The sequence below is a fragment of the Neofelis nebulosa genome, chromosome 3 (genome assembly GCF_028018385.1).
Source record: "Neofelis nebulosa isolate mNeoNeb1 chromosome 3, mNeoNeb1.pri, whole genome shotgun sequence".
Lineage (NCBI taxonomy): Eukaryota > Metazoa > Chordata > Mammalia > Carnivora > Felidae > Neofelis > Neofelis nebulosa.
Genome location: NC_080784.1, coordinates 66001782 through 66024342, shown reverse-complemented (window position 1 = coordinate 66024342; position 22561 = coordinate 66001782). Strand labels below are relative to the sequence as shown.

The window sequence follows — 22561 nt, the reverse complement described above, 5'->3', positions numbered from 1 at the left end:
AATCCAGGGCCACAACTATAAGGCATGAATTACATAAAGTTCATGGTCTTCATTTGTGTCCTTCCCAAGTTGTCCTTTGCTAGCTTTGAATGAGATGCTAATTATATTTGACTTGTATTCTTACCTTCCTTCTTTAGAGAAGTGTAAATGAGGAATTTGAAGATTAAGTTATTATCTATATTTTATAGATAATCTATTTTATAGATTATCTATTTTATAGATTGTATTTAAGATTATCTACATTTTATAGATAAAAATATACTTACATCTCCCTTACAGCTTGATGCACAATATAGAAAAGAATACTTTTTCTATCTACTGTAATTATACATGAACTAAATAAAATCCCCAAATAAAGGCCAAAGAAAGAGTTCACATCTTATGGAAGAAAACATTCTCTTCTATTACCTAATGCCTGATTATCAAGAAATTAGATAAGTTCGTATTATTTAATGTAAGCTATTATCCTAACCTTCCAGAGAATTGACCTTAGTAAGTACCATGTGCTCACAGTTTCCATCCGTTCAATTCTCCGAATTACTAGTATATTTGTTGTGTAAGTGTGTGTATATATGTATATACACACACAAACACATACATCGTACACACACACATGCTTTTTTTTTTTTTTTAATTTGGAGGAATTGACATAAAATCAGAGGCCCAGTACATAAAACGGAGATAAAGGATTATTTGCAAACACTTGGATGTTTTACATACTGAGCCCAACACAAGACATGTATCTACGTGGTTATTAGCATATTACCAAATTCTATTGGGGAAAGAAATGGATTCTTAAAACATGCCTGCTTGCAAGTGCTCTCTTTCAAACCAACTCCTGCCAATACCATACCTTCCGGAGGGGTTTGAGCTTAGTCTCCATGATGAAATCATACTTGCAGAGCTCACAGCAGCGCGTGTCTGAGCTCTTGATCCACTGGTGGAGGCAGGACTGGTGGACAAAGCGCAGGGTGCCGGTGCAACGACAGGGTGTGATGAGGGGGCTCTCTTCATCCCCTTCACAGTGACAGATCCTGGGGAAGGACAAGGCAGTCAGGATGAGCTCTCCCAGAGGACATTGCTCCCCAGTGGATTACTTCCCTCACTCATACGAGACTGTATTAGAAACTGCAACCTAAGAATTAGAAAGCATGGACATTTGACTCCAACTTGATGCTAGAATGGAATCTATGCCCAATATTAATTTCCTTTCACTTGCTACTCATGCTCATATTGTTAAGCATTAGATACTAGTAACTCAAAAATGCACTATCATATCATTCCGATACTAATGCCAGTTTTAACGGCACAACTATTGAGGCATATCCTCAGCTTAATCTATTTAATACGTCAGTGTCTGTGAGCATCAGCTTGATTTCATATATACAAGCATTGTAAGGAATGTTTTTTTTTTTTTTTTTTTTTTTTTTTTTTTTTTTTTTTTTTTTTTTTTTTTTTAAAAATGAATTTTATTAAAGGACACTAACATTGAAAATTAGTACACAGACATCCTGTTATTTGCTTAGAGCTGTGATAGGCACGTTCTATTCTTGTCTGTAATTGTCTCACAGCTGCCAGGCGGTATCATTTGCCACAACTGCATTTTTTTTTTTTTTTTTTTTTTTTTTTTTTTTAATATATGAAATTTACTGTCAAATTGGTTTCCATACAACACCCAGTGCTCATCCCAAAAGGTGCCCTCCTCAATACCCATCACCCACCCTGCCCTCCCTCCCACCCCCCATCAGCCCTCAGTTTGTTCTCAGTTTTTAACAGTCTCTTATGCTTTGGCTCTCTCCCACTCTAACCTCTTTTTTTTTTTTTTTTCCCTTCCCCTCCCCCATGGGTTTCTGTTACGTTTCTCAGGATCCACATAAGAGTGAAACCATATGGTATCTGTCTTTCTCTGTATGGCTTATTTCACTTAGCATCACACTCTCCAGTTCCATCCACGTTGCTACAAAAGGCCATATTTCATTCTTTCTCATTGCCACGTAGTATTCCATTGTGTATATAAACCACAATTTCTTTATCCATTCATCAGTTGATGGACATTTAGGCTCTTTCCATAATTTGGCTATTGTTGAGAGTGCTGCTATAAACATTGGGGTACAAGTGCCCCTATGCATCAGTACTCCTGTATCCCTTGGATAAATTCCTAGCAGTGCTATTGCTGGGTCATAGGGTAGGTCTATTTTTAATTTTTTGAGGAACCTCCACACTGCTTTCCAGAGCGGCTGCACCAATTTGCATTCCCACCAACAGTGCAAGAGGGTTCCCGTCTCTCCACATCCTCTCCAGCATCTATAGTCTCCTGATTTCTTCATTTTGGCCACTCTGACTGGCGTGAGGTGGTATCTGAGTGTGGTTTTGATTTGTATTTCCCTGATGAGGAGCGACGTTGAACATCTTTTCATGTGCCTGTTGGCCATCCGGATGTCTTCTTTAGAGAAGTGTCTATTCATGTTTTCTGCCCATTTCTTCACTGGGTTATTTGTTTTTCGGGTGTGGAGTTTGATGAGCTCTTTATAGATTTTGGATACTAGCCCTTTGTCCGATGTGTCATTTGCAAATATCTTTTCCCATTCCGTTGGTTGCCTTTTAGTTTTGTTGGTTGTTTCCTTTGCTGTGCAGAAGCTTTTTATCTTCATAAGGTCCCAGTAATTCACTTTTGCTTTTAATTCCCTTGCCTTTGGGGATGTGCCGAGTAAGAGATTGCTACGGCTGAGGTCAGAGAGGTCTTTTCCTGCTTTCTCCTCTAAGGTTTTGATGGTTTCCTGTCTCACATTCAGGTCCTTTATCCATTTTGAGTTTATTTTTGTGAATGGTGTGAGAAAGTGGTATAGTTTCAACCTTCTGCATGTTGCTGTCCAGTTCTCCCAGCACCATTTGTTAAAGAGACTGTCTTTTTTCCATTGGATGTTCTTTCCTGCTTTGTCAAAAATGAGTTGGCCATACGTTTGTGGGTCTAGTTCTGGGGTTTCTATTCGATTCCATTGGTCTATGTGTCTGTTTTTATGCCAATACCATGCTGTCTTGATGATGACAGCTTTGTAGTAGAGGCTAAAGTCTGGGATTGTGATGCCTCCTGCTTTGGTCTTCTTCTTCAAAATTACTTTGGCTATTCGGGGCCTTTTGTGGTTCCATATGAATTTTAGGATTGCTTGTTCTAGTTTCAAGAAGAATGCTGGTGCAATTTTGATTGGGATTGCATTGAATGTGTAGATAGCTTTGGGTAGTATTGACATTTTGACAATATTTATTCTTCCAATCCATGAGCAGGGAATGTCTTTCCATTTCTTTATATCTTCTTCAATTACCTGCATAAGCTTTCTATAGTTTTCAGCATACAGATCTTTTACATCTTTGGTTAGATTTATTCCTAGGTATTTTATGCTTCTTGGTGCAATTGTGAATGGGATCAGTTTCTTTATTTGTCTTTCTGTTGCTTCATTGTTAGTGTATAAGAATGCAACTGATTTCTGTACATTGATTTTGTATCCGGCAACTTTGCTGAATTCATGTATCAGTTCTAGCAGACTTTTGGTGGAGTCTATCGGATTTTCCATGTATAATATCATGTCATCTGCAAAAAGCGAAAGCTTGACTTCATCTTTGCCAATTTGGATGCCTTTGATTTCCTTTTGTTGTCTGATTGCTGATGCTAGAACTTCCAGCACTATATTAAACAGCAGCGGTGAGAGTGGGCATCCCTGTCGTGTTCCTGATCTCAGGGAAAAAGCTCTCAGTTTTTCCCCATTGAGGATGATGTTAGCTGTGGGCTTTTCATAAATGGCTTTTATGATCTTTAAGTATGTTCCTTCTATCCCGACTTTCTCAAGGGTTTTTATTAAGAAAGGGTGCTGGATTTTGTCAAAGGCCTTTTCTGCATCGATTGACAGGATCATATGGTTCTTTTCTTTTTTTTTGTTAATGTGATGTATCACGTTGATCGATTTGCGAATGTTGAACCAGCCCTGCATCCCAGGAATGAATCCCACTTGATCATGGTGAATAATTCTTTTTATATGCTGTTGAATTCGATTTGCTAGTATCTTATTGAGAATTTTTGCATCCATATTCATCAGGGATATTGGCCTGTAGTTCTCTTTTTTTACTGGGTCTCTGTCTGGTTTAGGAATCAAAGTAATACTGGCTTCATAGAATGAGTCTGGAAGTTTTCCTTCCCTCTCTATTTCTTGGAATAGCTTGAGAAGGATAGGTATTATCTCTGCTTTAAACGTCTGGTAGAACTCCCCTGGGAAGCCATCTGGTCCTGGACTCTTATTTGTTGGGAGATTTTTGATAACCGATTCAATTTCTTCGCTGGTTATGGGTCTGTTCAAGCTTTCTATTTCCTCCTGATTGAGTTTTGGAAGAGTGTGGGTGTTTAGGAATTTGTCCATTTCTTCCAGGTTGTCCAATTTGTTGGCATATAATTTTTCATAGTATTCCCTGATAATTGTTTGTATCTCTGAGGGATTGGTTGTAATAATTCCATTTTCATTCATGATTTTATCTATTTGGGTCATCTCCCTTTTCTTTTTGAGCAGCCTGGCTAGAGGTTTGTCAATTTTGTTTATTTTTTCAAAAAACCAACTCTTGGTTTCGTTGATCTGCTCTACAGTTTTTTTAGATTCTATATTGTTTATTTCTGCTCTGATCTTTATGATTTCTCTTCTTCTGCTGGGTTTAGGCTGCCTTTGCTGTTCTGCCTCTATTTCCTTTAGGTGTGCTGTTAGATTTTGTATTTGGGATTTTTCTTGTTTCTTGAGATAGGCCTGGATTGCAATGTATTTTCCTCTCAGGACTGCCTTCGCTGCATCCCAAAGCGTTTGGATTGTTGTATTTTCATTTTCGTTTGTTTCCATATATTTTTTAATTTCTTCTCTAATTGCCTGGTTGACCCACTCATTCGTTAGTAGGGTGTTCTTTAACCTCCACGCTTTTGGAGGTTTTCCAGACTTTTTCCTGTGGTTGATTTCAAGCTTCATAGCATTGTGGTCTGAAAGTATGCATGGTATAATTTCAATTCTTGTAAACTTATGAAGGGCTGTTTTGTGACCCAGTATATGATCTATCTTGGAGAATGTTCCATGTGCACTCGAGAAGAAAGTATATTCTGTTGCTTTGGGATGCAGAGTTCTAAATATATCTGTCAAGTCCATCTGATCCAATGTATCATTCAGGGCCCTTGTTTCTTTATTGACTGTGTGTCTAGATGATCTATCCATTTCTGTAAGTGGGGTGTTAAAGTCCCCTGCAATGATCACATTCTTATCAATAAGGTTGCTTATGTTTATGAGTAACTGTTTTATATATCTGGGGGCTCCGGTATTTGGCGCATAGACATTTATAATTGTTAGCTCTTCCTGATGGATAGACCCTGTAATTATTATATAATGTCCTTCTTCATCTCTTGTTACAGCCTTTAATTTAAAGTCTAGTTTGTCTGATATAAGTATGGCTACTCCAGCTTTCTTTTGGCTTCCAGTAGCATGATAAATAGTTCTCCATCCCCTCACTCTCAATCTAAAGGTGTCCTCAGACCTAAAATGAGTCTCTTGTAGACAGCAAATAGATGGGTCTTGTTTTTTTATCCATTCTGATACCCTATGTCTTTTGGTTGGCGCATTTAATCCATTTACATTCAGTGTTATTATAGAAAGATACGGGTTTAGAGTCATTGTGATGTCTGTATGTTTTATGCTTGTAGTGATGTCTCTGGTACTTTGTCTCACAGGATCCCCCTTAGGATCTCTTGTAGGGCTGGTTTCGTGGTGACAAATTCCTTCAGTTTTTGTTTGTTTGGGAAGACCTTTATCTCTCCTTCTATTCTAAATGACAGACTTGCTGGATAAAGGATTCTCGGCTGCATATTTTTTCTGTTTAGCACACTGAAGATATCGTGCCAAGCCTTTCTGGCCTGCCAAGTTTCAAAGGAGAGATCAGTCACGAGTCTTATAGGTCTCCCTTTATATGTGAGGGCATGTTTATCCCTTGCTGCTTTCAGAATTTTCTCTTTATCCTTGTATTTTGCCAGTTTCACTATGATATGTCGTGCAGAAGATCGATTCAAGTTACGTCTGAAGGGAGTTCTCTGTGCCTCTTGGATTTCAATGCCTTTTTCCTTCCCCAGTTCAGGGAAGTTCTCAGCTATAATTTCTTCAAGTACCCCTTCAGCACCTTTCCCTCTCTCTTCCTCCTCTGGAATACCAATTATGCGTATATTATTTCTTTTTAGTGTATCACTTAGTTCTCTAATTTTCCCCTCATACTCCTGGATTTTTTTATCTCTCTTTCTTTCAGCTTCCTCTTTCTCCATAACTTTATCTTCTAGTTCACCTATTCTCTCCTCTGCCTCTTCAATCCGAGCCGTGGTGGTTTCCATTTTGTTTTGCATTTCATTTAAAGCGTTTTTCAGCTCCTCGTGACTGTTCCTTAGTCCCTTGATCTCTGTGGCAAGAGATTCTCTGCTGTCCTGTATACTGTTTTCAAGCCCAGCGATTAATTTTATGACTATTATTCTAAATTCACTTTCTGTTATATTATTTAAATCCTTTTTGATCAGTTCATTAGCTGTTGTTATTTCCTGGAGATTCTTCTGAGGGGAATTCTTCCGTTTGGTCATTTTGGACAGTCCCTGGAGTGGTGAGGACCCGCAGGGCACTTCCGCCGTGCTGTGGTGTATAACTGGAGTTGGTGGGCGGGGCCGCAGTCCGACCTGATGTCTGCCCCCAGCCCACCGCTGGGGCCACAGTCAGACTGGTGTGTGCCTTCTCTTCCCCTCTCCTAGGGGCGGGATTCACTGTGGGGTGGTGTGGCCCGTCTGGTCTACTTGCACACTGCCAGGCTTGTGGTGCTGGGGAGCTGGCGTATTAGCTGGGGTGGGTAGGCAAGGTGCACGGGGGCGGGAGGGGCAGGCTTAGCTCGCTTCTCCTTAGGTGATCCACTTCAGGAGGGGCCCTGTGGCAGCGGGAGGGAGTCAGATCCGCTGCCGGAGGTTTGGCTCCGCAGAAGCACAGAGTTGGGTGTTTGCGCGGAGCGAGCAAGTTCCCTGGCAGGAACCGGTTCTCTTTGGGATTTTGGCTGGGGGATGGGCGGGGGAGATGGCGCTGGCGAGCGCCTTTGTTCCCCGCCAAGCTGAGCTCTGCCGTCCGGGGGCTCAGCAGCTCTCCCTCCCTTTGTCCTCCAGCCTTCCCGCTTTCTGAGCAGAGCTGTTAACTTCTGACCTCCCAGACGCTAAGTCGCGCTTGCTGTCGGAACACAGTCCGTCCGGCCCCTCCGCTTTTGCCAGCCCGACTCGGGGGCTCTGCTTGGCCGGCGAGCCGCCCCTCCGCCCCGGCTCCCTCCCGCCAGTCCGTGGAGCGCGCACCGCCTCGCCGCCCTTCCTACCCTCTTCCGTGGGCCTCTCGTCTGCGCTTGGCTCCGGAGACTCCGTTCTGCTAATCCTCTGGCGGTTTTCTGGGTTCTTTAGGCAGGTGTAGGTGGAATCTAAGTGATCAGCAGGACGCGCGGTGAGCCCAGCGTCCTCCTACGCCGCCATCTTCCGGAACCTCTGCCACAGGAATGTTTTAACCTGATAATTTTGCTGTTTTATTTTGGTGACAGCTTTATAGAAGCATGATATATAATTTAGTATCTATGTGGAAGAATTCTGAAAAATTTTAACATGTTACCAAAGAATAAAGTGAGTATTGAAAGTTCAGATTGGAAATATTACAAAGATTTTCCCAGGAAGATGCACATATATTTGGTCCCAATTAATGACCTAAACTGTCAATAATCACCATTGTTTAACAGTCACAAAGATTGCTGGTCGCATAAAGTTCAAAAACAGTGAATTCTATTGCTTTAAAATGTTAATTACTACATCTTCCAAGGAATTCAGAATTCAACTGGTTTACTGAATTCTTATGAACTTGAATGTCATAGACTCACAGTCTATGAAATCTTCATTATGTTCATCTACAAATTAAAAAAAGTTTATTTCCACATTAGATGGGATAAGCTTTTCATACCTCAAGATTGTAATTCAAATCTCAGTACTTCACTAATGCTTGTGATTTAGAAGTTGTTAATAAATTTGATTAGAAGTATTTTTTGAAATCTTTAAAAAATATGAATGGCGCATTTCCAAAAAAAAATCTGTAGAATTACTTTTTTGAGCTGAGTCACAGCGGCAGGCTTGAAGAATGTTTGAATTTCTGCTCTTTCCTTTTAGATCTATATGCCCTATTCTCCAGAAGCATAAGTTTTAAAGAATGGATTTTTAAAACGTATTTATCAATCTCAGCTGTCTCCCAGGGGAAATGAAATGGTTGCTCTAATTGTTACTGCAGTAAGATACAGGAATTGAAACCAAGCCCTTCCCTAAGCTCAAAATAAAGAAGTATGACACAGTACAGTAGAGTTTTGAATCTCTTTTTCTCTTCTTTTCTTTTTTTTTTCTTTTTTTAAGTAGGCTTCATGCCCAGTGTGGAGTTTGAACTCACAACCCTGAGATCAAGACCTGAGCTGAGATCAAGAGTTGGGTGCTTAACCAACTGAGCCATCCAGGAACTCCTTGAATCTCTTTTTCTTAAGTAAAAATAATATAATAAAAAAGGAACACTGACTTCTGAAGTCCTTAGGGTGGGAGTGATGAGATGAGAGCCTAGGGAAGTTCAAAGTCAGAGTCCTCGTTCTCCTGAACTGAGGTAGAAAGTAGTAGTGTTGGAAGTAGCAGCATATATAAGAGGCTGATGTGCTGGGGAAAAATTAAAAATTACTGAGAGTCTATTCTTTAATATAAAAGTGTATACTTTGTATCACACTTGTCAATAGAGTATTAATCTCATGATAGGTGCTCAGTAGATGTTTGTTGAGTAAGATTATTTCATTAACAAACTATAACTTATAAGAGCAAACAGTGAAAGCAAATCTGGATTTCGATAGCACTTCATTTGCTTGCAATATTTATTTTTGGAGCCACTGAAACCTAATGAATTATATAGCATGAGAGGTTGATATTTCTTATGTCCTTGAACCTCTCATCTCTCTGCATCCACACAAAGATACTCCTTTAGGTTACGGGTCAGCAAACTATGGCCCAATTCTTACTGCCACATGTTTTTGTAAATAAAGTTTTACTGAAACACACCCACAAACATTTGTTTATGTACTGTTTAGAGCTGTGTTTGTACTATAACTATAGAATTCGGAGTTGCTGCAATGACCATATGGCCACAAAGACTAACATATTTACTACTTGCCTTTTTACAGGAAACATTTGCTTACCCTTGCCTTAAATATGGTGATTCTGAGTTAAAGACAATGCCTGAATATTACCAACAATAATAAAACGAAGTTTACAAAATATATTACGCCAACAACTGCAAGTAACAAAAGTTGAAGTAAAGGTTACATAGAGAAGCAGACAATAAAGACAAAAGTCTCTCCTGGCCTGGCATTGAAGCCTGCTGATCCATGAACAGTCTGCAGGGAGAGCGGCAAAATCTCTCATTTGAAAAAGAAAAATTTGCAATTAATGCCATCTGATAATTCTTTACTAAAAAAAGACCACGTCAACTGCTGCACAGCTGCCAGGATGATTCTGAGGTCTGATTTTTTTTTTTTACTGATGTGAAAAAAGTAATTTATTCATAAGAAGATTTAAACAAAGACCTTGTTGATTACTCAGTTCAACCTGACCTGAACAGTTCACTGATTGTAGTTCAACTTCCTATGTCTTACATATTCCTTTCTAAAATCTTTTGCAGAAACTGTTACCTGAAGCATCACCAGTAATTTCATTTCTTCATAAGATTAAGGTTATCTCTCACAGGGAAAATCAAAAGCTTATTTCGTTTTCATTAGTATTTCACGAGACTTATTTTTACATGATTTTAGCGTTTTGCACCTTTGCTAAATTATCCCAACCCAAGTTGAACCCCAAGACCCTTTTTTAAATCATGTTGAGACAGATTGTTGAAAACGAACTTAAGAACTAAATACCAACTTCAAATATCTACTAGAAATAAAAAATAATATTATGCCATTATGAAAAGAATTAAATCTTAAACTGACATATTTTACACTAACCACAACTGCTAAATTATAAATGAAAGCATGGTAATAAAACATAGACATGATTTTTCCAACAGAATAATTGTGCAGAGAAAACGATTTTAATAATAAAATTGCATTGTAAAATATTCATAATTTCAATGCATTTTTATCTTATGGGAAATAAAAGCTTGGGAACTGAGTGATTCTATAAAATTATTGGTGATTGACATAGGTGTCTGTCACCTAGTGACAAGAATAAGCTGAATTCACAAATTTTATTTGCACTGTACTTTTTTAACTGGCTGCTTACAGTCTAATCGGTATACGTTGAGATTTTTACCATTTATGACTTGAATAAACTTCTACTTCCATATAACTTCTAGCTTTCTGTGAAAAGCAGACCACCAAATAGTATTTAGCAAATTAAATTCTGGAAATTGTGTGTGTGTGTGTGTGTGTGTGTGTGTGTGCGCGCATGCTTAGTCCTTTCCTTAATGTTTAAGTTTTAAGAAAAGCAGGTTTTTGTTTTGTTTTGTTTTGGTTTGGTTTCACGTATCTTAAAATGACCTCCACTGCTCCCAACCCCCTCTCTTGCCAAGGCTTCTTGGCTCTGGTAGAATAGTATTTTTTTCTACATAAGTTCTTTTTTTTTTAAAAATAATTTATCACTGAAAAAAATCTTCATGAAGATCATATTGATCATGTAATTTGGGGATTTTTTTCATTCATTCATTCATTCATTCATTCATTCACATTTTCTTTAGTTCTTGCTATACGCAAAGAAAATCAGACAATAGCATCAGCATGTGGGGTGAATTACCAAGGAGAGAAAAGAACCTGGAGGCAGGTACCCATTTGAGCAACTATTACGATCACCTAGGTATTAAGAATCTGAAATGGGTGCCTGGGTGGCTCAGTCGGTTAAGCGTCCGACTTCGGCTTAGGTCATGATCTCGCGGTCTGTGAGTTCGAGCCCCGTGTCGGGTTCTGTGCTGAGCGCTCAGAGTCTGGAGCCTGTTTCAGATTTGTGTCTCCCTCTCTCTCTGACCTTCCCCCGTTCATGCTCTGTCTCTCTCTGTCTCAAAAATAAATAAACGTTAAAAAAAAAGAATCTGAAACAATGTTGTGACTCTGGGGAAGAAACTGGAGCCCCTCAGTCTGCAGAATGTGTAGAGATGCAGGGGGCCTTACTTGCATTCTATGCCGGCTGTGGTAACAGAGACCATTTACAATATGTAACTCCTAAAGGCAATCATCCCTATTATTTTGAGACAGCCTCTTAACCTTCTCTTCCCATATTCCATGCTATTCCCCACCCCCCTTTTCTTTTGGCAAATCTTTCTGATCTACCTCCTCACTTCCCTGCCTACATTTTTTTTTTTTTTTGTAAAATTTCAATTTTATTTGGCCAGTGTGTTCAATTCCAATATTGTGGTAGAAATGCCTGAAAACTGTCAACATTCAGTTCGGCTCAAGCACTCCTGACCGTTACCCAGCCTGGAAATGGAGGTTCTGCCTGGCACGGGCCTCAGGTTACCCTGGAAGTCACAGAACGGGGGTCTGGCTCGGGAAGGACAGGGGGCTGCCTGGGGCTCGGCCGGCACCCACCATCCCTCCAGGCACAGAAGGCCCCCCACCTCCTCCACCGTGCCATACCCCTCCCCAACCAAATAATCTTTGAGCACAGTCATTACAAGTACAGCTATGTTTGTAATTACTTGATTTGGATGTTAATCTTTACTCAAAACTAATTATCATGCTTCAGACTTTGGCATTCATTCTTAGAATTCACTCTACTAAGCTAAAAGTGATTAGAATACATGTAGGTGGAAGTCATACTGAAATGTATTAAGCAGTGGATGAGAAGTTAGTGCTCAAGTAAACAAGTGAACAGATATAATTTCTCTCTCTTTTCGAGAAATACAGCATAGCAGTGAAAGAATAGCAGACTAGAGAAAATTTAATTTTTAATTTTCATTTCATTTCATTTTTAACAGGGAAAACCTGGACTTGTTCATAAGCAGAACTGAAGGCCATAGATAGGTGAAAGTTTAAAAAAATAGGCAAGGGAACACTCATTGTTAAATGAAGATTTCTTGAGAAGTCAACAAAGTATGGGGAAAAAATACACAGGAGGTAAACACACGCTTTCCCTGTGAGCAAGAGGTAGCGGGAAAATGCTAAGTGAAAATGGTGGAGGCAGAGGGGTTGCAGTAGCTGGGTCTGGGGAGGGGTCTTCTTATCTTTCCTGACATAGCAGACAATGCGTATGTTCAACAGAAGGCAGGAAGGCATGGGGTTAAGGTATTAGAGAGGCTGTAAGTAATTAGAAAAAGCCACTTGGAGAATGTGATGGGAAATTGTTCAAGCATGACTATTAGAACCGGGGAGCAGCCGTGAGGTCCCTGGTAAGATTAGACAGCACAAATTTACAGTGGACATCCTTAACACTGACTGGAGGCAGCAGCATTCAGCAGTCAGAGAGCAACTGTAGCACAATCTAACGCATGATCTTGAGATCAGGAAGTCAGAAATGGGAAGGACAAAGGAGTGAAGTATTCTAACGCATCAGGGAACACAGTGTGAAAACAGTTGGTCATAAGGTCTAGACTCTGAGCTGGGAGGAGAGTGAAGACATCTCGTGGTTCATGTATCATGGGGAAAGGATGGGTTTGAGAGACTGGAAGTTATGATACTGAAGAATTGATGTTGAAAGTGGGAGGAAATGGGACAAAGACTGTCTACATATAGCATATTCATATCCTTCAAGGATGAACTAATAACCTTTTTGTGCTGCTTTTTATTCCCACCATCACAGAAAAATTAAAAAAAAAGAAGTTATTTGGTGTTTGGGATTCACAAGCAAACCAAATCCTGATTCACTTGCTTGCTCTCTGCTCCAGTAAACTGGAGAGGTTCTCAGTTTACATAGTTTACTCATGTGTAAATGAGGCAAAAAATACCTCTTAAGGTGTCCTGAGGATTAAAGGAGATAAAAAGGCGCAGTACTTGGCATGTTGTAGGCAACCAAGTATTTGTTAATTTTATCATGGGATATTCGGATCCTACTGGTACTACTACTAATTTTGTTTACCTATATCATTGCTTTCACTGTACCGGGACTAATTGTTGTTTTTAAGTTTATTTATTTACTTTGTGAGAGAGAGAGAGAGAGAGCGAGAGCTGAACTGCAAATCAGGGGAGGGGCAGAGAAGGAGACAGAGAATCCCAAGCAGGCTCTGCACTGTCTGCACAGAGTCTGATTTGGGGCTCGATCCCACTGTGAGATCATGACCTGAGCTAAAACCAAGACTTGGATGCTCTTGGTGAGCCACCCAGGTGCCCTGATGGCGCTATGTGTTTTTGACAGCTAGTTCGGTAAGTTGGGTAGAGTCAATCCTTGTAAGACCAAGTTCATGAATTCTGATTCCATACAGGTGAGTTAGCTTCTACCACATTTGAATCCTTACATCAGCCAAGTCACAGACATGTGTCAAGGAAAGGTAGGCAAAGCAGTGTATTTAGATCTGTATATTGGGTGGTCTCAGACAAGTTTTCAGACAGTTGGTGTTCTCATCTTTGAAATCCTACATCGCTATTATAAGGCTCAAATAAGATATATGAGAATATGATACAAAATGTAAACACCATCCCCAAGTAAGATATTATTGCCAATATATATGTGATCAGCAAAATCAACAAAAATTGCTCCTAGGTAATGAATGCAATGGATTGCATGTTTTTATAAAAGCAACTCAATTTTTCATGTCTGCATTTCAATTTGTAGGACTCTGTCATTCTTCGTCTCAAGATCTGTAGTGTAAGAAAGGGAGATCTATCTTACTACTGAGATTGGTTTTCTGGTAAGCTACCAATACCCTCCATACAGTCAGGTCTGAAAACCTTTTCTAATTATTTATTTTTCCTGGTTTTCTTTTTGTTGTTGTTGGCTAACCCCTCCTTTTTGTAACTTTCCCCTTTTTGGCTTCTGCGGCTACTAGCCTTAAACTTGGGAAAATTGGAATTAGAAGGGCATATAAGATGACCGTAGAGATCAAATAGTGATTTCTTATGAGGAACAGACCAAAGATGTTAGGATTCTGGAGCCTAGGAAGGTGAGAAATGATAGGTGAGATGATACCATGATATGACTTTGTAGGTGAGATATCACAGTAAGAAATGACAGGGAAATAATCTAGAATTCAATATATCTAAATTCATGGCTAAGTCTTTTCCACAAAGCCAAAATTGTAGTCAGGTGCATCTGGGTGGTTCAGTCTTTTAAGCATCCTGCTCTTGATTTCGGCTCAGGTCATGATATCATGGTTTGGGAGATCGAGCCTTGTGTTAGGCTCTGCACTAATGGCACAGAATCTGCTTGGGATTCTCTCTCTCCTCTCTCTCTGACCCTCCCTTGCTTGTGTTCTCTTTCTCTCTCTCTGAAAATAAATAAATAAACATTAAAAAAATTGTAAGTCGAAGGGGCACCTTTTAAAGTATGAGTGTAGATGTCAGCTAGACTTACTGTGATAATTTCACAGTATATACAAATACCAAATCATTGTTTACGCCTGAAACTAATGTAGTTATATGTCAACTATAAAAACAAGCTAAATATGAGTGCGATAGTTTTGGGACACATACAGAGAACTATTCATTCCCATATTTAACATTTTGGAGGGAGGAAAAAAAGCAAGAAGGGGAAATTACCTGACAACTGTAGATACGTGAAAAGATATTTTGTGAAATGGCAGCTGGTCTTATTTTGTCCCACAACTGCAGCTAATGAACAGAAGTTAGAGGAAACAGGGGCACCTGAGTGGCTCAGTCAGGTAAGTGTCCGACTCTCGATTTCAGCTCAGGTCATTATTTCATTGTTTGTGAGTTCGAGCCCCACGTTGGGCTCTGCACAGGCAGTGCAGAGTCTGCTTCAGATTCTCTCTTTGCCCATTCCCTGCTCTATCTCTCAAAATAAATAAATAAACTATAAAAAATTATAAAAAAAGAGTGTATTAGAAGTTAAAGGAAACAAATTTCCATGAACTATACACACACACACACACACACACAACCCTAGAGCTTAGACATAATGAACTCCTCCCAGGAGAATGCAAATTTCCCATCATTGAAAGTATGTAAATATAGGGGTGCCTGGGTGGCTCAGTTGGTTAAGCATTTGAGTCTTGATTTCAGCTTTCAGCTCAGGTCATGATGTCATGGTTTGTAGGTTCCAGCCCTGGATCAGGCTCTGTGCTGATGGTGTGGAGCCTGCTTGGGATTCCCTGTCTCCCTCCCCGCCCCTCCCCTGCTCGTACTCTCTATCAAAAATAAATTTAAAAACATTAAAAAAAAGAAAGTACTCGGGGCGCCTGGGTGGCTCAGTTAGTTAAGCATCCGACTTTGGCTCAGGTCATGATCTCATGGTTTGCAGGTTCGAGCCCCATGTTGGGCTCTGTGCTCATAGATCAGAGCCTGGAATCTGCTTCAGATTCTGTGTCTCCTTCTCTCTCTGTGCTTCCCCTGCTCGTGCTCTCTCTCTCTCTCTCTCTCAAAAATAAATAAACATTAAAAAATTAAAAATAAATAAAAAGAAAAAAAAAGAAAATACTCAAATATAAGCAGGGTATTTATATGGCAGGCATTGTGTCAAAGGAGCTCATGCAAGGGCAATTAAACAACATGAACTCATATTTCTTTTCTAATGTTGCAATTATGTTATTTTTTCTTTTCCACAGACTGATTTCCACTCCCTCCCTCCTTGGTTAGCATTTCTCCTTTGTTTGTCCTGGGAGTTTTGTACTTCATCTTCTAGCATTACTCCTAGACTTGTGGTTTTAAAACATCTATTGGATATAGATCCAATCTCTGCCTCTCCAATAGCCAGAAACTTCAGCTAGTTCTCTAATTTCATTAATGTGGTATCCTCAATAAGACACTTGATGCTTCCTATATCTCACCATGTCTTAAACTAGCTTTTCTTCCCAAAGATGCCATTCCTTAAGTATCTTGCTCTCAGCTTGCCTTTATCTTGGAACCTCCCATATACTTTAGGCTCTATATTCAAATTGTCATCAACTTGCCAATATTTTTCTCCCTCAGTGTTTTCCATATGTTCTTTCTTTTCATCCTTACTGCTATCTCCCTAGTAGTTTTGAATTGTCAACAGGTACATGAACTGTCTTTAAGTCTTTGCTCTTTTCAAACCATTCTCAAAACATAGTTATTCCGATTTTAAATACTGTCACTCTTCAAGAACTCTACCATCATCAAATAAAATCCAAATTACTTCACCTGCTTTTTATATGACCTTCTGTAATTTATATTTATCTTACCTATCTTTCTGTATTTCCCACTAAGTCCCAATATACAGGCATGGTAGCATGGTACAAATTAACCAGCTGATAAACTGTGGGTTTTGCCACAAATAAGTTCCTACTGTGCCAAGATCTTGATTCCTATCAGCCTGGAGGTTAGGTAAAGGATACTGAGTGTATTCTCCCTTAACCCTCGTTGCTTCAGAAGTGTTATCATGCTCTACATGTGTCAAAATATAAAATATGTTGGAAAACTCTGGTGTAGTTGTTAAAAGTACAATCAGCGTTAGAATCATGGTTCTGCCTCTGTATGTCTGTTATATTACTTAATTTCTCATATTTTCAAGTTCCTAATCCATAAAATAGGAAAACAGCAGGGTCCATACTTTATAGGACTGTTTACAAGGATAAAATTCAGGGATAAATAAAGGTTAAATAGTATTTTTTCAATCAATACTGAGATGGTTATTGCATTCTGGGAATATCTGCCTCTGGAAAAATCCTCAAATATGATCTCATACCTGTGATACCCTCCCTCTATTGATAATACCTCATCTAAATTGCAGCTGTTCTAACACTCACACCCTTAATGAAACAGCCTCTAGATCTTCTTTCCCTACAATGCTCCTTCCATTTCCTGGGGTTTCATTGCCCTTAAATTCCACACTACACAGATATGATCCTTGGTGTTTGTTAATTATCTCATCTATGCAAGTTCTGATATTATGGGCTACATAAATTCCTGTTTATTCATTTTTGGGGGTAGGATTTTCTTTGTACAGAAAGAATAGCATAATACTGAGTAATTTAAGTGAAGGCAGTGTTAAAAAGTCAGGGTAAAAATGGTTAATTACTAGACCAGAAATGGATTGGGAACACTCTACTTTAAGCGATTATTTAAACGTGTACAGAGCAGAAAAAAACAAATAAATGAAAGAAAACAAACAAACAAACAAAAAAACCCATGCATAGAGCAGAGACCAAAAGAGATAGCTTAGTGAGATGATTTAGCAATTCTCAGAACTCGTTACCAACTACCAGTGTTTTGTTTGTGTTTTGGGAAAATCACTTATAATGAAAGTGAGAAATGTATTATCCTTACATATACCATGCACTCTTTAATTTGCATTTGAGGAACTAAACTGAGGTGAACCAATTTTGTATCCTATCTGAGTATCAGAGGAAGTCAAGCAAACCGATCTTTAGTAGAAAGGAGAAGTAACTCTTACTTAATAAGCAGCGAAGATGGGCACTATTTAATATTTTTCTTACTAACATCTGTTTCCACCAACTCTTATTGATATGGAATCAGCATACATTTTTAGAATTAAGAAAAACCTTATAAATCAGATTTCTAACACTTTCTTTACAGAGATGAAATATTTTAAGTTACCATTCAGCCTGAGATTAAAAAATCTTGATAACTCTGGGGCGCCTGGGTGGTTTAGTTGGTTAAGCATCCGACCTCGGTTCAGGTCATGATCTCACCGTTCATGGGTTTGAGCCCTGCATAGGGCTCTGTGCTGACAGCTCAGAGCCTGAAGCCTGCTTCAGATTCTGTGTTTCCCTCTCTTTCTGCCCCTCCCCTGCTCACATTCTGTCTCTCTCAAAAATAAATAAACATTAAAAATTTTTTTTAAAAATCTTGAAAACTCGAATTAAAAATATAATTATGACAGAAGAATAAAAATATTCTACAGAGAGCTAATACAATTTTTGTAATCATAAGATTGGTCATTCTAAATCTATTAGACAATCTGCAGATAAGTGACAGTTCTTCACACAAAAATGATTTTTTTCAAGTGTTTTGTTTTCTGAAAGGGATATTTTCAACTCAGAAACACTTGGTACTTAGCATGACTTCCTGAGTTTAATTTCACGCCCTAATTTGTCATCACTGACTTGTTCAAAACCTCAGACCATCCGCAGAGCTGTAGTCTGAGTAGTGACATAGCAATGTCCCTGATTCCTAACTTGATCCCAGAGCTGATACAAAGTTGCAACTAATCAGCCACATTTTCTTCTCACCAGGTATCGATCACACTGATGGAAAACAGCGAGAAGATAATGATCACCTTGCTGTGCCAATAATTGTAGCAGGAGGCCAGTTCTTATTTGAATTTATAGGTATTTTGGTTGTATGAGCTGCAATGGGTTGGGAAGATTCTATTCGAATTGCTCTTCCTGTAGCTGTCATCACCTCTGGTGATAGTTTGATCTTGTTGATACTGAGTTTAAACTCTTGACTGGGTTCAAGGATTCTCATAGGGACTCCTCTATCATGTACAGTCTAGTGATTTAGTCTCATCGTGGGCTAGGTCTTCTTTGAGGACTTTCTGGGAAGTTTGCATGGGTTCTTGGAGCACACTAGATTTTTCTGCCATGTACAGGCATGTATGGTCCCAAGAGTCCCTAGTGTACCCAACAACAGAATAGAGTTTCTCAGTAGTTTTAAGATCAACTCAAACTGTCCAAACCCTCCAAGTCAGGAGAGACCTGAGGATGGATAGTACCCTTTGGAATAATCCCTCCTCTGTTAACTATTACTTTGTTGCCCTATCCTTACTCTCTTGTTGAGCTGAGTACAATCTACTCCTGGGTAAAGGAGGTGATTTTCCCCACTAGTATGCATCTTTTCAGATCCTACCTTATAATTTTGGTGACATACAGATGAGTAAATAGGTAATAAATGTTGAATGAGCATACTGATATACTGATTTTCTCTACATTCTCACACATGGCACAAACATTCATTTTATAAGTCAGTTTTGAGATCCTTTTTGGGTTTGTTTGTAAGACTGATAAAATTAAACTAGAGATACTCCTAAGCAGATATTCTTAAACTTATCAGCTGCATGCATTGATGTGACAGGAAAAACAAAAGGACACATACTTATTTGCCTTTTGTGTAGATGTAACCAAAGAAATAACATTTGCTCAGATACATAGTAGGGCTTTTGTACATGCATAATAACAGAACTACCAGAAAAATTATCATTATAACTTTTTAGTCTTTTTATTTTCTGCATCTGGCAGAGATTCTTAATTCAAAGTGATTTAAAAAAAAACAAACAACACTCCCAAACAAATTCATTTTGTGATAGCACTTTCTTTGTGATTGCTAAGTGTCTGAATACTCATAACCTCATTCTCAACCATAACTTCCTTCCATTGTTTTGTCCACTCAGTAATCTTATCTGGTAGAGCATTACATCAAAGGAAGTCTCAAGTTGCCATGGATAATTTACAGAGCAGGTAATTTATTTACAGATAACCAAGAATGCATCGAATGAATTAGAAATATGCTTCTGCATATGAAGTCTTCTAAACAGGCAACTAAGCGTCTTGGCAAAATACTGATGTTTTATAGCAGGTCCAGCTACTTTGAATGCAATGAATGAATCAGTCTTTATTCACAGTTATCCATTAATTCCTTCATTTATTAATCATTAGCTCAACAGTTTGTTGTATATGCACTATGTGTGAGGTTATATAAGGTACTGTGATAAACACACAGAGTAAGTCTCAGTCTTTGCCCTTCAAGGACCTTATTCTTTGATAGTTTATACACTGGGAAATGGCACAACTAGCTAGAATCCAAGTTACAATGTGATGTGTGCCATCTCAAGTGCTGTTGTATGCAAAGGAGGGAAAGACAATGTACAGATTGCGTGTTGGGGAGAGTGGTCAAAGTCGAATGGAAGACATAGTATATGAACTGGAATTGGAGCTTGGGTGGAATTTTGGCAGATAAACATGGCAGTTGGTGGGATACTCCGTATATAGCAGATATTTTCAGTGAATGTTTTGAAGTAGAATTGACCAGCTAATCAGGTAAAAAATGTGGACAAGTTTGACAGCAACATGAAATGTTGGATAAGTCTGTAGTGGGATGTCATGCTGAAAAATAAAATAAGATTATGGAGAGCCTCAAATACATTTCCTTCATCCATTGCCAACACCTGCACACACACACACACACACACACACACAAAACGCTTAAGTGTCTTCAGTAGGAGTGGGAACATACTAAAAATTTTGAGTACGAAACTAGTATCATTAGGAAGCTTAATCTGTGTTACCTCAGAGATCTGAAAGAAAAAGAAGGGAATATTATAAGAGTCAAAATCAATAGTAGTAAGAAGAGCTACAGTAATAGTTGTGAGAATGGAAAAGAGAACACTAGATACTGTACAAGTTGGTAAAGGAGGTACCAATCTGGGTAAAGGAGGTGGGGTGGGCTGTGGGACAATGGGAGTGAAGGACAGACTGACTTTAGGGTTTTAATGAAAGCTTCTCAGGACAGATGCTTAATCTACAGGGCCTCTGAGCATTTGTTTGTCACCACAGGTACCACTTAAAAACCATCAATTTTTAACTTCATTACATTGTATGGGACAGTCATTTTGAAAAACAGAAGGAAGCAGTTTCACACTTTCTCATAGATTCTACTATCTTGGATTTGAGATATTTCAATGAAAAATCATATCTGAAAGATATTTTTGCCAAATAGCAGAATAACAGATAATTAGTTCAAATAGTAATTACATTTAAAATATGTTTTTCCAACTAGCAGTAGAATGACAAATATCTAATTAATAATGTGGTTCCTTACTCCCTCTAATTCAATTTTCCTAGTATGTAGTATATCCAGAATTAGTCTCATACATTTCATTGTCCCAACCATTTGTTTCTCTGGGGTGGAAAACACACTTTTGTGGATCCAAATGAAAATGCCTTAAAAAAATAAAATCGTATAAATTTTATTTATTCATAATCTTTACAGAACAGAGCTTCCACTTATACCAAAATAAGTTTCTTTTAAAGGTATGTGTGTGAACATTATACATTGTCATTTGGAGAAATAACTGAAAACATAGCATAATCCTATTAAAAATTATGTGCATAAAAGATTAGAAGGGAATATATCAAATCTTAATATATCTAAATATATTAAAATCTAAATAGTGATTATCTAGCTAGGTAATTAAGTTTATTTTTCTTTCAAATGTTTATTTATTTTGAGAGAGAGAGAGAGAGAGAGAGAGAGAGAGAGAGAAAGGGGGGGGGGGAGGGACTGAGAGAGATAGGCAGAGAGACAGGATCCCAAGCAGGCTCCACACTGTCAGCGCAGGGCCTGATGTGGGGCTCGATCCCAACTGTGAGATCATGACCTGAGTCGAAATCAAGAGTCATTCAACCGACTGAGCCACCCAGGTGACCCGCCAGGTAATTAAGTGTAAATCAAAATAGTTTTCTCTGTTTTTAATTTTCTTTACAATAACCGGAACTACTGTGATAATCACTAAAAGAAATATTAAAATAAACAAAAAAATAGAAAGGCTTAAGAATAATTCTCCACTTCTACTTCACTTTCTTTTTCTCATTCTCTAGTACTTTGACAAATTCATGAATATATATTTGAACAATTTGGAAAAGTGTTTTGTCTTATTATCAGTAAATGTGGATTGCTCTACTGTTCCCTTCCTGTTCAGCTTCAGAAGCAGCCACTCTTTTTCCTCATAAAAAGCTTAAAAATCTCATTATTTTAATTTTTTCACTTTTTAAGATTTTTAATTTTAATTCCAGTATAGTAAACATACAGTGTTATATTAGTTTTGGGTGTACAATGTAATGATTCAACAATTCTATACATCACTCAGTGTTCATCATGGTTAAGTGTACTTTTAATGCACTTTACCTATTTCATCCATCTCCCCACCCACCTCTCCTCTGGTAACCGTCAGTTTGTTCCACTTTAGTTAAGAGTCTGTTTCTTGGTGTGTCCCTCTCTAGGAGCAGCCCTTGTAACATTTTGGTTATGTAGTAACCAAAGGATTTCCACCCACTGTCATTTATATTTTAACAGAAATACAAACTTGCAGGTGCTAACCTTATCAGTGAAAGTCTCCAGTTTATACCCAATATATATATTGATTTGAAGGACAGAAAGTGTTAAGAATACTTTGTCCCTCATCTACGCTCCACACGTATATACCAATACCACAGATATCTTATATCTGAATTCTAAGTATATAAAACTTGATACTTCATGCAGCTATGGTATACATCTATGATCTACAAAAGTATGTGTACTCAAACATTCCATTTCTGTATAGAATTCTGCTTCAGTTCCTTAGAAGCTAAAACCAATTTACCCTGTTGTTTGCTAGCTGAAAGGGGTCTCTCAAGCTCCA

The 22561-nt window shown here is 38.5% G+C and overlaps 1 protein-coding gene across 12 annotated transcripts in view; it reads right to left on the bottom strand.

Annotated features, from left to right (window-relative positions):
- MARCHF1 (membrane associated ring-CH-type finger 1) overlaps positions 1 to 22561 on the bottom strand; it is an 899266-nt gene that overhangs the window by 57627 nt on the left and 819078 nt on the right. For all 12 annotated transcript variants that reach the window (XM_058720976.1, XM_058720974.1, XM_058720983.1 and 9 more), the window contains one exon: positions 854 to 1034. In XM_058720976.1, coding sequence (XP_058576959.1) covers positions 854 to 1034 — 181 coding nt within the window. The remainder of the gene's footprint in view (positions 1 to 853; positions 1035 to 22561) is intronic.